Below are 16223 nucleotides of genomic sequence, written 5' to 3' on the forward strand. Positions count from 1 at the left end.
TTCTAGGGGAGGAAGAAGGCCAATGACCTTATGTCTATGCAAGGATTAGTACCCCCTTCCATGTCTCTGCTATCTCAGACACACTGTGGGCTATCACTCACTCTAACTTAGCCACTGAACACACCCTCTTCAAGGCTCACAGACTACAATTCTCATTACTGTATGCATCAGGTTAATTCAAGGGCTCTCACTACCTCTTACTCATACAACTAACCCTTCCTGTCCTCTCTGCTTTCAACTCAGTCACTGGCACTACCTCACAACTTTTGTGCTCTTGTGACCATATATTCATCCTCAGCAATTCTATATGACTTACTCCAGCTGGCTCAGTCAATACACACAGCGTAGATCACAGCAAATCATGATTTATTATGAGTAGTTCTTTGAGTTCTCCATTTTATTAACAACATATTCCATGTATCCTACTTGTTTTGAATGAATAATTCATCCTATGCTGCATACATTTCTTATACATAAAACACCTTGATGAATCTCTAAACTATAAAACAAATGCTGTGACAAAATGCAAATTTTGGAGAAGAAAATGTTTGTATCTGTCTACGGTATAATAGTCGCTAATGCATCTTTACAAAAGTGTCATAATTTGAAATGTACAATATCGTATGCATTTCATGAACAAATCAAGTATTCATCAGAAAACAGTGTTTTATGAAACTATAAGCCCAGCATCAAACTGAAAAAAAGGCAGGGATGCTGCAAGAAATATTGCCCATGAAATAAATTGGTGTCTGCAGTATAGCTGGCTGGTAAACGTTCACAGTAATGCGAAGAAATATATTTTGAAAAGAAAAATGGATAATGCTTTTGACCACTCTAGTCAGCACTGCATCTCTTTTACTTGTTGGAGTGAAACCAATAGTGATAATGTGGGCTTTGTTTTAAGTTCTGGATAGAAGTAAGAAACTTTATGAAAAGTGGGGAGAAAAGCCTTCATGCAAAAGACACTCTGGTCATTCAAGTTGAAGAATAACCCTTGAGATAAATGCTTTGAATAATAAGTATTGGCTGACATGTCTGTAGTGTTCATAATTCCAAAGGGCCCCTCTATAGATCGTTTCAGCAAGAGTTGAGGGCCAGGAGAATCCCCTTGAAGGCTATCAGTGTTGCAGAATTAGTGCCAGTGCATGAGCTGTGATCAACAATTGAGTGATTCTTTTAAAATGTATTTCATTCAACTCTGTCCAAATTGTATTAAATGGCTGATGGTTGACAGTCTCCTTCTCCCTTACACCTCTGGCAGACCATCACCTGCCACAGGGTTCTTTTCTTCCTTCCATCAGATGGGGGGAAGTGAAGATATAAAGTGGTGGATTTGCTCTCAATCAAGAAAGTTGGTTTACTCTAGATGGTGTTGAGTTTTTCATTCATTGTTGGAGCTGCATGCACCTAGGCAAATTGAATGCAATCCAGCACTCTGGACTTGTCCGTTGGAGATAGTGGACAGGCTTTGAGAGTTCAAGAAATGAGTGATATGCTGCAGAATTCCCAATCTCTGACCGTATGGACACAGTACACTTAGCAGAAGAAGAATCCCTACAGTGCAGAAACAGGCCACTTGGCCCAACAAATCCGTATCGAACCTCTGAAGAGCAACGCACCCAGACCCATTCCCCAACCCTATTACTCTACATTTACCCCTGACTAATGCACCTAACCTACACGTCCCTGAAGGCTATGGGCAATTTAGCATTGCCAATTCACCTGACTTGCACATCTTGGAATTGTGGGAGGAAACCCACACAGACATGGGGAGAGTGTGCAAACTCCACACAGACAGTTGCCCAAGCTGGAATTGAACAGTTCAGTTGCTACAGTGGTGATCTTTGGGATTTTGGTGGTTTGGAATTTTATAGTAAATGTCTTTTCAGCGATTGTCATTGTCTGGCATTGTGTGACATGAGTGCTATCTGCCGATTATCACTCAAACCTTGTGAATACAAAGTAAAAGTAATTAAATATTTCAGCCATACTTTTTTAATTACATGTGCATTATTTTGTTCTTGATTTCCCAATTTTTTGTATTCCCTTGTAAATAAAAAATCATCACATAAATGCAGAATGGAAGAATTAAACTTGCAACAGAACTACTATTAAAAATACAGTAAACAAGAATCCTGTAAAGAGTTTGAATTTTTGCCAACAGCAAAGTTGGAAACAATTTTGTCAAAAAGCATGAGAAGCTATCAGCAGCCTTGAAACAGATATGACATCTGTACAAACGCATGCAGGACTATTTTGTTGTGTTATTCATCTATATATATATATATAATAATTTTCACAGTTCTGTTTTTCAAAGTGATACAGGAATTACTTAAAACTAGCTTATATCCAAAAATGTGCAGGTCAGGTGAATTGGCCATGCTAAATTGCCCATAGCGTAATGTCAGAGGGAAATGGGTCTGGGTGGGTTATACTTCGAAGGGTCAGTGTGGACTGTCGGTTGAAGGGCCTGTTTCCGCACTGTAGGGAATCTAATCTATACTAGTCTAAAGAGAAGGAGAAAAGCCATCTTAAGTTTAAAAATAAACTCCTCAAAACATCTGAAGCAGGTTGAAAAAGTACCTGTAATGCTGGGATTATAAGTACAATTGTTTATTTTTCGGTGCATTTGAAAATTGCGTTGCAGCAGTTTTTAACTGTTAGTCTTAATCTTTATAAATCTATGTTTAAGCTATCCTTTGTCATGACCATGATGGGAAGAATGTGCTGGAAATCATACCTCACTCTTCTATGAATCGTTCCAAATTTGTAAATGGCTGATTTCATCCCTAAAATGGTTAATTTGCCTGATTTTGATCATTATCTAAGATAGAAGAAATTCATGCCAGTTTTTCTTGATAACCAAGAGCAGAAACATATTATTTGTGAAGAACTTACGCTTTAAAAAGTGGAATAATAGATGATTAATTACAAAAATGCAGACTTAAGCTGTATACCGTCTAAATGGACAAGATAGACAGTTCTGCAGAAATATCATGGGTGAAAAAACATAGGTAAAGGAAACAAATTCTGTGGATCAAGAGTCCAGACTTGCTGGTTGAAATAAGGTGACTTTTTCACAGTATTCCTAGCTTTTGATAATTGCATAACATTGTTGTTAATCATGATGAACCTCAGTTTGGTAGCTCAATTGAACCTTGGTCATCTACTTGAGCTAAAAGTTATTTTTAGACCCTTTAAATGCTCTTTCCTTGCCACTTGCACAGAGAGAGAGAGAGAGAGAGAGAGAGAGAGAGAGAGAGAGAGAGAGAGAGAGAGAGAGATCTGTCCTTGTCTGCAGACTTTGAAGAGGAAAACATACAACTTTGCTTGTCCACTTGAATGACACTGTAACTTAACTCTAACAGCTGTTCCTGGCCAGTGTTTTTAACCTAAAGGTATTTGGTGCTAGTCTCTCTCACAAAAGTATCAGATCCAGCTTCTCCCAAACTTACATGACCTTATGCAACAAATAAGTGAACGCTTCATAGGTCCACTGTTGACCTTTGTGTTGTGAAAGTTAACTGATTTTTTTCTCTGCAATCTAGTTGTAATCACATTTCCATTTTCTCATGTTACATTCTACATATTCACCTTAATACCTTCTCCATCTCGCTATATCTGTGTATTATTGCCGCTAGTTCCTCAGTTTGGTTTCATATTTCATGTAGATTTCTGTACAGGCAATTTTTTTTTGTAAGCAAATAATCCCATCACTTTATTTTTAAGTCATTTTGAGTCATTTCCTTAGACAACTGCATTTGTGACTGTTCCCCTCAGCATCCTAGGACAAGCGAAACAAAGACACGCACAAGAATTCTTAGAGGCATGGCATTCTAACCAGAACTCCATCAATAAACACATTGACTTAGATCCTATCTACCTTTCCATGAAAAAAGAACTGGAATTGACATGACCCACCTTCAGAAACCAAGACCTATAAATAGAGCAGTGGGACATACCAGCTCTTCACTGGAGACTCTCACTGATGATGTTACCTTGTATGGTTGCAAAACATCTGAAAACAATCCTTCACGCTCAGTGAGCTAACTTACATACTTAACATCAACCTGAGCTACAAATCTTCTCAAAAATCATTAAGATTAGTTTGATCTTAGAATAGGATAAAAGGTCAGCACAACATCGAGGGCTGAAGGGCCTGCACTGTTCTATGTTCCTGCTCTGTCTCTTTCAGTGTTCATTAACAGGTGGTTTGGACATTTAGCCTGAGATTACTATGCATGAGGTTCTGCTTTTTCAATTGAGTTCTTGCTTCAATCTGATGGCAGAAAAAGTATTTTGACTATTCATTTAGTTGTTTATGTTTTTGCTGTGTGCAAATTGAGAGCTCTAAAAGTAATAGTAACTACTTTCAGAGGTAATAATGATGAAGTGCTGATTTCAGATTTCCATTATTTAATTTTCATCTCAAGATTTTGTCATGTTAGCTATATTTGAAGTTTCTTTTTTTTATAGTAAGTAAAATGTCTGTAATGTGGACTGTAAATATATCCAACTGATCGATTGCTTAATCGGGGCAGCTGTAGAATCTAGTTAAAGATCAACGATTTGATTTTAGATAGCCAACATGGTTTCATTAAGGACAGGTCATGTCTCACAAACCTCATTGAGGATTTTTTGAGAAAGTGACCAAACATGTAGATGAGGGTAGGGCAGTTGACGTGTTATACATGGACTTCAGTAAAGCCTTTGATAAGGTTCCACATGGTAGGATGTTGGAGAAAATGCAGAGGCATGGAAGTGAGGGTGATTTAGCAGTTTGGATTAGAAACTGGCTTTCTGAAAGAAGACAGCGAGTGGTGGTTGATGGAAAATATTTAGCTTGGAGTCCAGTTGCTAGTGGTGTGCCACAAGGATCTGTTTTGGGACCACTGCTGTTTGTCATTTTTATAAATGACTCAGACGCAGGCATAGATGGATGGAGTAGTAAATTTCCAGACGATACTAAAGTCGATGGAGTTGTGGACCGTTTGGAAGAATGTTACAGGTTGCAGGGGGACTTGGATAAACTGCAGAATTGGGCTGAGAGGTGGCAAATGGAATTCAATGCAGCTAAATGTGAGGTGATGCACTTTGGGAAGAATACCAGGAAGACAGAGTACTGGGTCAATGCAAAGATTCTTGGTAGTGTGAATGTGCAGACGGATCTTGGTGTCCATGTATATAGATCCCTGGAAGTAGCTACCCAGGTTGATAGTGCTGTTAAGAAGGCTTATGGTGTTAGGTTTCATTCGTAGAGGGATTGAGTTCCGGAACCGCAATATTATGGTGCAACTATACAAAAAGTTGGTGCAGCCACACTTGGAATATTGCATACAGTTCTGCTCGCCCTATTACAGGAAGGATTTGGAAGCATTGGAAAAGGTGCAGAGGAGTTTAACCAGGATGTTGCCTGGTCTGGAAGGAAGGTCTTATGAGGAAAGGCTGAGAGACTTGGGTCTGTTCTCGTTGGAAAGAAGAAGGCTAAGGGGGGATTTAATAGAGACATACAAGATGATCAGAGGATTAGATAGGGTAGACAGTGAAAGTCTTCTTCCTAGGATGATGACGTCAGCTTGTATAAGGGGGCATAACTTCAAATTGAGGGGTGATAGATTTAAGACAGATATCAGAGGCAGGTTCTTTATGCAGAGCGTGGTAAGGGCATGGAATGCCCTACCTCCTAATGTAGTCAACTCAGCCACATCAGGGTGATTTAAACAATCCTTAGAAAAGCACATCGATGATCTTGGGATAGTGCAGGGGGACGAGCTGAGAATAGTTCACAGGTCGGCGCAAAATTGAGGGCCGAAGGACCTGTTCTGCGCTGTACTGTTCTATGTTCTATGTTCTAAGTCACAGTAATTTTACAAATATGTTTGAAAGGAATGTCTCTTTAGAGGTAGTCAGAAGTCACATGACATCAGGTTATCGTCCACCAGGTTTAATGGAAATTGCAAGCTTTTATTGCAGGTCTCCAAAAGCTTGTGGTTTCAAATAAATCTATTGAACTATAACCTGGTGTCGTGTGACTTCTAACTTTGTCCACCCTGGTCCAACACCAGCACCTCCACATCTTTGGAGATCAGCAAAACATATGCAAACCACCATAGTGTGTCCATTTACTGTGCTTTCCCACTTCTCATTTGCTCCTTTTTCACCCTTTCAAAGGCACTATTCATCTCGAGTCTTTCTCAGATTTCTTTGCACTGTCCGAGCTACTGGGAAAGGTCAAACAAAATTAGCATTGTCATTTTTATTTGGTCTTCTTGTCTGTTGGTAAAACTACTTTTATAGCGAATGCTGGAAACTAACAGTTACTTATTACACAAACAATTAGAAATTTCTTTTGTTATTTATAGCCTTGACCAACCCAAAAGCAGGTTAATATTTTGATTAAATTTGAGGTGGATTAGAATCACCTGGTTTACTTTGTATTGTATGTGCACTTACATTAGATCATTGAAGTCCAAGAATCAGAATTTTGTAAACTGAAAAGTAAGCAGTGCTTTATTCTTATAATACATTATCTTTTTTTCCCTCTGTCTCTCAATGGATGCTATCTGACTGCTGAGTTTTTTCCAGTATCTTGTGTTTATTTCAGAGCTGCCGCACCTGCAGTCATTACCTGCAGTAATTCACCATGTTCTTGTTTGTCTGTGAGGTACACAAGTTCGTTTTGTCTTTGTTTTACAGAATGATCAAGTTTCTGATGGAAACACAGTTGTCATTCAAGAACGAAGGCTGCATGTTTGCGTCCACAACAGCTGGTGTTACGTTCAGAAGCCGCAGGTAGTAGTTTTGATACCTGGGACAGTGCAAGGAAAATCCAGGAACCTCTCCAAAAGGTAAAGTTCATTGTAAATGAGGTGCAATACATTACAAATGTAGAAGATATGAGCTCTTTTACTCTGGTTCTATTCTAAGTTGTTACCTGTTGTTAAGGCATAAAGATGACATGCTGTTCAACTGTTAAATTTTGTTTTCACAAAACAACTCCAACTCCATATAACTTTTAAAATCAAGGCCACTTTTGATCACCTTGTCCTGCTGTCACATATATTGTGATTTGCATCTTGATATCTACAGAAAATCAATTAAGAGGTAGCTCAGTCTGGCAGTTTTCGGGAAAGATCTCTGGAGTCTGCAAGTGAATTACTACAGCGATAGAAAAGTTATTGTAAGTGGAGTTATATGGACTGTTCCCCAATGATTACATATTGTGTTACTTTAATTTTTGCTTCTGGGAACTCAGAAAAAGATAGAAACATTTTCAATTGCTGCTATAAGGCTGATGAGAGATATTACACAAGTGACAGTGAGTTATGGTGTTTCTCGTCATTGTGTGAAAGGTCCATAATTCATAAGTTAATTAAATTGTGAATACACTCTGGTTATTGGCAAGAATTAATAAACTGCTGGTGCTTTGCGTAATGGTGCGATAATCGGGCTTTTCTGCAGTAGAAGTTCAAACATGACCTTAAAGGGGGTCCTATTCCAAGTCATTACACATATTCAGTTCCATTTTAATTTAATTCATTCATTCTTAGATTTTGTGATCCATCTTGATCCTTGGAAATTTGGCAGCATATCCTGCATTTAGGGACATTGACCTTGGTGTGAAATAATTTCTTTGTGCTTTGCTTAACAACCATTTACAGGACACTGAAATTGTTGACAAGGCCAGCATTTATTGTCCATCTCTAACCTTCTTTCATAAAGGTGGTACTGAGCTGCCTCCTTGATCTGCAGCAGTCCATGTGGTCAAGGTACATCCATGCTATCTTTTTGGTGTGATGACTTTTAAAATCCAGATAAATGTTGAATACCCTACAAAAGCCTATAGTTCTCTTCATTAAGATGCCCAAGTTGTGACAGTTAAAAGTACTAGTTAGTGGAGCACTCAGCTATGCAAACTGGAAGGTCCCAGATATTTATGACCTGTGGGAAGTGGGATCTTAGTCTGGAGTGCTGGTGGGTATTTCAAAATTGATCCTTGAATTTTCTTTTTTACAATAAATGTGCACAGGGTGTGGGATGGGTTGTTTGGCATGCAGGAATGAGGGGTGGGATTTGCAGCCACCTCATGAAGGAGGATATTTAACGACAGACACTCACTAAAGAGTAATGCACATAGGCTCTTAACATATTAAGTTGCTTATGTCTTGGAGATACCCTATCTGCATAGATAGTGGATTGGCTAACAAATAGAAGACAGAGAGTTAGGATAAAAGGGTTATTTTAATGATGGCAACCTGTATTGATGGAGTGCCACTGACTGGATCAGTGCTGGGGATGCAGTTATTTACAGTATATATTCATGACTTTGATATGAAGAGTGTATGGAAGACCCAGAAAACAGGTGGGAAGTGGTTAGGATGACTCATGGATTCTGCAGCGGGAAATAGACAGGTTACGTCAGTGAGCTAAAACTTGGCAGATGGAATATACTGGGGAAAATGTAAGGTAATGTTCTTTGGCAGGAAGAGTAGAAGAGCCGAATAGTCGAAGAAACACTGAAGAAAGCTGAGAGCAGAGGGTTTTGGGGGTCTTCATGAATGAATCATAAAATGTTAGGATCTAGGTTCAGTGGGTATTTGGAAGGCAGATGGACGATTGTCCTTTATTCTAAAGGGATTGGAATATAAACATACGGAATACTTGCTCAAACTATACAAGAAACTAGTCAGATCACAGCTAGAACACAGTGAACAGTTATGGTACAAAGGAAGATATACCAGTATTAGAGACAGTACAGAGGGGATTCACTGGGTTGATTCCGGTATTGAGGGATTTTCTTTTGAAGAGAGGTTGTGTATATTGGGCTTGTACTCATTGGAGATGAGAAGAATAAAAGGAGACCTCAATAAAACATATAGGTTTCTTCGGGGACTTGACAGCATAGATGCAGAGAGGTTGTACCCCCTTGGGAGAGTTGAGGAGCAGAAAGTATAATTTCAGAGTAAGCATCAGCATTTAAGACAGGGATAAGGAGAAATTCTTCTCTCAGGATGTCATAGATCTGAGGATTCTTTTTACTGCAGAGAGCTGTTGAAGCTGGTTTATTAAGAATGTTCAAGACTAGGATTCAAAGATAATGAGAAAAAGGCAAGCAAGTGGAATTGAGCATTATCGGATCAACCATGACTTGATGGGCCAAATGGCCTAGTTCTACTCCTATGCTTTAGGTGGTACATTCAAGAATAATTTGCCACTAAGTAATAATTCCATACAAACTACATTTGATTGATGGGACTTGGAGCCAATTAAGGTAAGGCTTTGAATAGCAAATTAAGCAACTAAAAGAATGCCAGGAAACTTACCACAGACTGATGTAATTAAATTTGAACAAAAGAGAAACATCTTTAGGAAGTCTGTGATAGACAACTTAATTCAGTGGAACACGCATTAACTGATATTGGGCTGCTTTGCATTGTTCTGTGTCATGCACTCTTCCCTGTGTTCCACTAACATAGAGCAGTTTGCTTTATTTCTGCAATTTACTTGCGCAGCTGTGCAGAACTTTAAGGAAAACCAAGAGCGTCTGTCAGTTATAAAGTGCTGATTTGAGATTTTAATTGTACTGCTGCATTCACAGTGTATTCACCCTGTATCTGCCACATATCAAGATAAGAATAGGTAGTAACTTTGAAATTGGATTCTGATCTACCTATGGAGTGCAATGGCACAAAATCTTTTTTGGAAATTCTCTAGCTGGATTGGAGTCTATCTCATGTCAATCATAACTGTAATGTGGGCTCAAGCTAAAGTTTCAAAGATGCTGAGGTGGGCCTGTGAGCATTTCATAAATTTGCTGCAAAGCATATTTTAGAAATGTTTTAAGAAAGAACATTAGAGGCTTATCAGCAGAGTGTGAATTATATGTAAAATGCTGTGGCCAGCTAGAGTCCTGCATTGCTGGTTGCGAATTGCACTCCACACCTACTTGGTCCTTTGATCGAAATACCATATATATTTTGATGGCCCAAAAGTAATGAAGTTGAAACCTCTGATTGAGAACCACTGTAGAACAAGTAGTTTCTGTCCTTTTCCTACATCGAAGGATCAAGATTAATTATGTTTGGCTGTTTAGCCATAGTCGGAGACTAAGAGTATTGGCAGTGTGTTCACCCTTGTGCAGACAGTGAGGAAGTATTGCAGAAAAATTCATTAAAATTCCATGAATTTGATATTGAATATATCTATGATTCAATACTAAATGGACCCAAGATTGTAAATACATTTTCCTAATCTTGCCTCTTTTTGTAAGCATGTAAAAGAAAATGATTTGGAGTTCAATGTCTAATCAGAAAAGGAACATTTACTTGAGTGTGCAATTTTGAGAAGAAGATCAAAGGACAGAATCTAATTGGTTATTGGAAGTCTCTTTGTTTGTGGTACAGGTCGTTCTGCTATAACATGTGTTCCATTAACGCAAATTTGCTGTAACGCGATTGACAAATTGTTACTAAAAGTTGAGCTTTTAAAATGTGTGTTAGCTGTAATGTGATTAAATCGCCAACACTTTACGTGCTGTTTCTAAAGCGCAATTTCTCTATAACGTGGGGTTGCACAAGAATGCAACCAATGTGTTATAGAAGAACTGCCTGTAAAGCACACTTTCTGTGCAAACCTGAAATGATAAGTATTGGCTGAACAGAACAGGCTTAACTTGTTGCCTTTAACTCAGTCTGGACTGCAAGCCATTTAATGGCTGTGAATAATGGAAATTTTTTTTTGCATCAGTATTTGCATGTGGAAAAGGACAAAGAAGATATAGAATGTAGGGAAATAGATGGTGACATCTTGAAAATGTGCATATTACAGAGGAGGAAACACATAAAAGTGGTTAAATTCCCAGGGCCAGATCAGGTGTACCCACGAACTCTGTGGGAAGCTTGGGAAGTGATTGCTGGGTCTCTTGCTGAGATATTTGTATCATCGATAGTCACATGTGAGGTGCCAGAAGACTGGAGGTTGGCTAACGTGGTACCACTGTTTAAGAAAGGTGGTAAGGAAAAGCAGTGATCTGTAGACTAGTGAGCCTGATGTCGGTGTTGGGCATGTTGTTAGAGGGAATCCTAAGGGACAGGATGTACATGTATTTGGAAAGGCAAGGACTGATTCTGGATAGTCAACATGACTTTGTGCGTGGGAAATCATGTCTCACAAACTTGATTGAGTTTTTTGAAGAAGTAACAAAGAAGATTGAGGGCAGAGCAGTAGATGTGATCTATATGGACTTCAGTAAGGCGTTCGACAAGGTTCCCCATGGGAGACTGATTAGCAAGGTTAGATCTCATGGAATAAAGGGAGAACTAGCCATTTGGATACAGAACTGGCTCAAAGGTAGAAGGCAGAGGGTGGTGGTGGAAGGTTGTTTTTCAGACTGGAGGCCTGTGACTAGTGGAGTTCCACAAGGGTTGGTGTTGGGTCCACTGCTTTTTATCATTTACATAAATGGTTTTGATGTGAGCATAAGAGGTACAGTTAGTAAGTTTGCAGATGACACCAAAATTGGAGGTGTAGTGGACAGCGAAGAAGGTTATCTCAGATTACAACTGGATATTGATCAGATGGGTCAATGGGCTGAGAAGTGGCAGATGGAGTTTAATTTAGATAAATGCGAAGTGCTGCATTTTGGGAAAGCAAATCTTAGCAGGACTTATACACTTAATGGTAAGGTCCCAGGGAGTGTTGCTGAACAAAGAGACCTTGGAGTGCAGGTTCATTGCTCCTTGAAAGTGGAGTCGCAGGGAGATAGGATAGTGAAGAAGGCTTTTGGTATGCTTTCCTTTATTGGTCAGTGTATTGAGTACAGGAGTTAGGAGGTCATGTTGCAGCTGTACAGGACATTGGTTAGGCTGCTGTTGGAATATTATGTGCAAGTCCTTCCAATCGGAAAGATGTTGTGAAACTTGAAAGGGTTCAGAAAAGATTTATAAGGATGTTGCCAGGGAGAGATTGAATAGGCAGAGCTTGTTTTCCCTGGAGCGTTGGAGGCTGAGGGGTGACCTTATAGAGGTTTATAAAATCATGAGGGACATGGATAGGATAAATAGAGTCTTTTCTCTGGGGTCAGGGAGTCCAGAATTAGAGGGCATAGGTTTAGGTTGAGAGGGGAAAGATATGAAAGAGACCTAAGGGGCAACTTTTTCATGCAGAGGGGAATGAGCTGCTAGAGGAAGTGGTGGAGGCCGGCACAATTGCAACATTTAAAAGGCATCTCAATGTGTATATGAATAGGCAGGATTTGGAGGGATATGGGCCGGGTGTTGGCAGGTGGGACTAGATTGGGTTGGGATATCTGGTCGACATGGACGAGTTGGTCTGAAGGGTCTGTTTCTGTGCTGTGCATCTCTATGACTCTAAGAAGTGGCTTCTTTTTTAACCACAGTTCGCAAAAAACGTCCCTGGTCCTCCGGAGCCGTATCCAACTGACAGAAATGGTAAAACTGCCAATGTTTGCTATAGTTTTCCACCTGGAATATGTGTTCTCCAGCTCCACGGGAGCAGATGGGAAGGTGAGTCTGCGATTCCTGAACTTGGTTTGTCTGCAATGTTCTCATGATAGGTTTCCAGTAGTATTTTCTACAAACTGTGAAACAACTCATATTTTACAGTATTTATATTGGATTTAACCTATCACAGCTAAATAGGAACTGCTGGGACTGTACATTGGTGAATATCCTGTCCTCCTGTCTGTTTGGGATGATGTTTGACTGTCATACGAGGGTTAATCCTGAAATAATCACTGTCCTTAATCGAATGTTGATTAATCCACAGTGGGTTTTTGTTTTTTTTATCTAATTTTTGGAAATTATATTTTCATTTCATTCTCAAGCGCATTCAATGTTTGGTACATGTTTGATGACATTCTGTTAAAATATATTTTTCAAATTCAACTCCAGTTAAAAGATTGCATATAGGGCATATTGTGATTGCAAATATTTGATAAAACAATTAATTTTGGTTCTTGTATTTTTCGAGTCATCTGTCCGGTCTCAGTTAGCTCCTACCAGAGGCAATATAACTCCATTCCACATCTCACTATGTTGAAAACACAAGCAAACCTTGTATCCAATTATCTTGGTCATGATTGTAAATGGATTGTGTAGCTGTATAAAATTCTGGTGTAAAATGGGTCTGTTTCCTGCAGTTAACTGACTTACAAGGGCGCCATTAAATCCAAATATTGCATTCCTGATGTTGTCATACAATGGTGGCTGTGATGCAATTTATAATGCAACCCAAACTTCCTATGTCCTTCGATGTTTAAAATGTCCTTGGCCATTCTATTTTGTTTTTCTGTTCTGATGAGAGTTGCACTTTTTTAGGATTGGAGTTGTACCAGCAGTGGTGACCATGGATATAAAGGTAACAGCATTGATTGGAGTCAGGTCGAGATCTATTTTCTGACTTCAGTAAACAATGAGCCTTTGACGTGAGATTTTTTTTATTTGCAGCCCAGTTGAAACTTAAATGTGACAAAAGGTGGTCTACTGAATTAGAATTTGATTTTGCACAAAATCTGTTATATTATATAAAGAAAGATTTTATTGCTCGTCTCTTGAAACATTGGAAATTCACTCCCAAGGGTATGTTATCATCCAACATGTCTGAAGGGATAATTGACATCTTGTGGAATGAGGAATAAAATGATGGATACGTTAATTTAGGGTGAATTCAATGTTAATTAGTGAAGTAAATACGGGGAGCTAATAATCAGTGGGTGAAATCTTTATGGAATGTGACGAGCCAAAATTAAATAGTACAAGTTTGTTCAAAAGCATACTGTATATCTTTTAATGTATCAGAGTGAAGCATCCAAAGATGCATGTTTTGGTTCTGAGTTCTTTTGCAGTTGACCTCAGTTTGACCTGAAGCAAGGCGGTTGCGAGTATAACTCTGGACTCTTAAAGCTCATGTATCCATTAACTACTGTCACCCTGCTCTGTTGAAGGAAGTTAAAAATCACATAACACCAGGTTATAGTCCAAAAGGTTTAATTGGAAGCACACTAGCTTTCGGAGCGACGCTCCTTCATCAGGTGATTGTGTCGCTCCGAAAGCTAGTGTGCTTCCAATTAAACCTGTTGGACTATAACCTGGTGTTGTGTGATTTTTAACTTTGTACACCCCAGTCCAACACCGGCATCTCTGAATCATGACTACTGTTGAAGGAAGGCCTCATGGGAGGCAGTCACGTATCGAGTTAATACTATAAATTTTAAAGCCTCAGGATGAGGAGTTTTATTGGCACCACTCATGACTGTAGGAGTCTTGCGTGATTTGTTAACAGATACTTTACTGAAGGAAAGTGATTCTTTACTCCTGAAGTTTCATTTTGGTGACATTAGGTGGCACTATTGAATGGTTCATTAAATGATAAGTTTGTGATGATTGAGAAGTCTTGGGATGTTCAGCAATACAGCTAAATGTTTGCAAGTGTTTGAACTAATTTATGATCTGCTAAGTAATTCATGCAGGGCCTTAAACTCTAATGTACAAAACAGACCTATTTACGCTTGCCCTAATTCAGTTTGGTTGGATAATTCTGCTTTACACATTTTGCAAGGTTCGTGCTATTTTAGTGCATAAAATGTAATCAAGCAAAGTATCACGTTTAGAATCTTTATAGAATGTTTCTGATTAATTAAATGGTATGTTACAACATTTCATCATTGCTACAGGTCACTGGGCTGTTTCTGATTACTTCTTTAGAGAGACAATAATAACTCAGTAACTGTGAAGCTAAAATGTGTTGACTATAAAAATTCATGATACTCTTAATTTGATGTCAGATGTAGCAAATCCGATGAACCTTATACAAACACAGTTGTTACTTTACTGCAGCACACATTGCTTAATGCATGCATTGAGAAATGAGAAATCATCGCTTTGAAACCAGATTTCCTGTTAAAGGATTTGCAATAAAGGTCACTGAATTTCCCATTCACCTCTTCCACCTCTGAATAACAGAAGAAAGTATTGAGCGAGTAAAGGTCACCAGGTTCAGGAATGCCAATTTATTTTCACAGACGATGTACATTTGTCCTCAACCAAAGCTAGTTAATACTCAAGAGATGACCAGTGAGACAAAGCTCAAAAGTAGGAATGTTTCACTCCAACTGTCTTTATGAAATACTTGAAGATGTGCACAAACCATATAAAATTTCAAACAGTTGTGTTTGTCGATGACAGATAACCTATTCACAAGTGCAGGAACTTCTATATTTCATGTTGGTCTGTGTCTATCTTAAAAACTTATTAGTTTATTCTGAAATATGAAATTTTCACCTTTTTAAAAATGAATTATCGTTTTTTTTGTTACAATCAGTCTTATCACTCCAGACCTTTGTGAGGAGGAATAAGATTGTTTTGATCTATAGTGTTGAGACTTGCTTCAGTTAATGTCTCTTGTTTTCGTGCTGAAGCCCATGTTTAGTATCTGCTTATATATACAATATTCACAAATCTCAGCATTTGAAACACTTGTCATATACTTCCTCTTTGCTCCAATCAAAGTAATTCAGCTTCCTCTTCATAACCTGGAGTGAATTGCTCCGAATGATCATGATTGTTGTTCTCAGAACACGTTGTCAGGTATCACAGAGGGGTGGCAATGATCAGGTGCTATTATTGCTCAAATATTAATCCAGAAACTCAGGTCATTTTCTGGGAACCCAGGCTCAAATCCTGCTATGCAGATGGTGGAATTTGAATTCCAAATAATAATTGGATTTAAGTGGTAAAGTCCTGGTGAGTGTTGTAGAACAAAAAGACCTCGGAGTACAGGTTCATAGTTCCTTGAAAATGGAATCGCAGGTAGATAGGATAGTGAACAGGATGTTTGGTATGCTTTCCTTTATCAGTTAGAGCATTGAGTCTAGGAGTTGGGAGGTCATGTTGTGGTTATACAGGACATTGGTAAGACCACTTTTGGAAAACTCTGTGCAATTCTGGTCTCCCTCCTATGGAAGGATGTTGTAAAACATGAAAGGGTTCAGAAAAGGTTTACAAGGATATTGCCAGAGTTAGAGAGTTTGAACTATAGGGAGAGACTGAATAGATTGGGACTATTTTGCCTGGAGCATCTGAGGCTAAGGGGTGACCTTATAGAGGTTTATAAAATCATGAGGGGCATGGATAGGGTAAATAGACAAGGTCTTTTCCCTGGAGTGGGGGGAGTCCAGAACTAGAGGGCATAGGTTTAAGGTGAGA

General features: G+C 38.8%; 1 protein-coding gene across 1 annotated transcript in view; it reads left to right on the plus strand.

Annotated features, from left to right (window-relative positions):
* Window positions 1-16223, plus strand: part of nphp4 (nephronophthisis 4) — a 402509-nt gene that overhangs the window by 145173 nt on the left and 241113 nt on the right. The window contains exons 7-8 of the mRNA XM_060851914.1: window positions 6697-6848; window positions 12398-12524. Of these exons, the coding sequence (XP_060707897.1) occupies window positions 6697-6848; window positions 12398-12524 (279 nt within the window). The remainder of the gene's footprint in view (window positions 1-6696; window positions 6849-12397; window positions 12525-16223) is intronic.

This window comes from Hemiscyllium ocellatum, chromosome 37 (genome assembly GCF_020745735.1).
Source record: "Hemiscyllium ocellatum isolate sHemOce1 chromosome 37, sHemOce1.pat.X.cur, whole genome shotgun sequence".
In the NCBI taxonomy this organism is placed as follows: Eukaryota; Metazoa; Chordata; class Chondrichthyes; order Orectolobiformes; family Hemiscylliidae; genus Hemiscyllium; species Hemiscyllium ocellatum.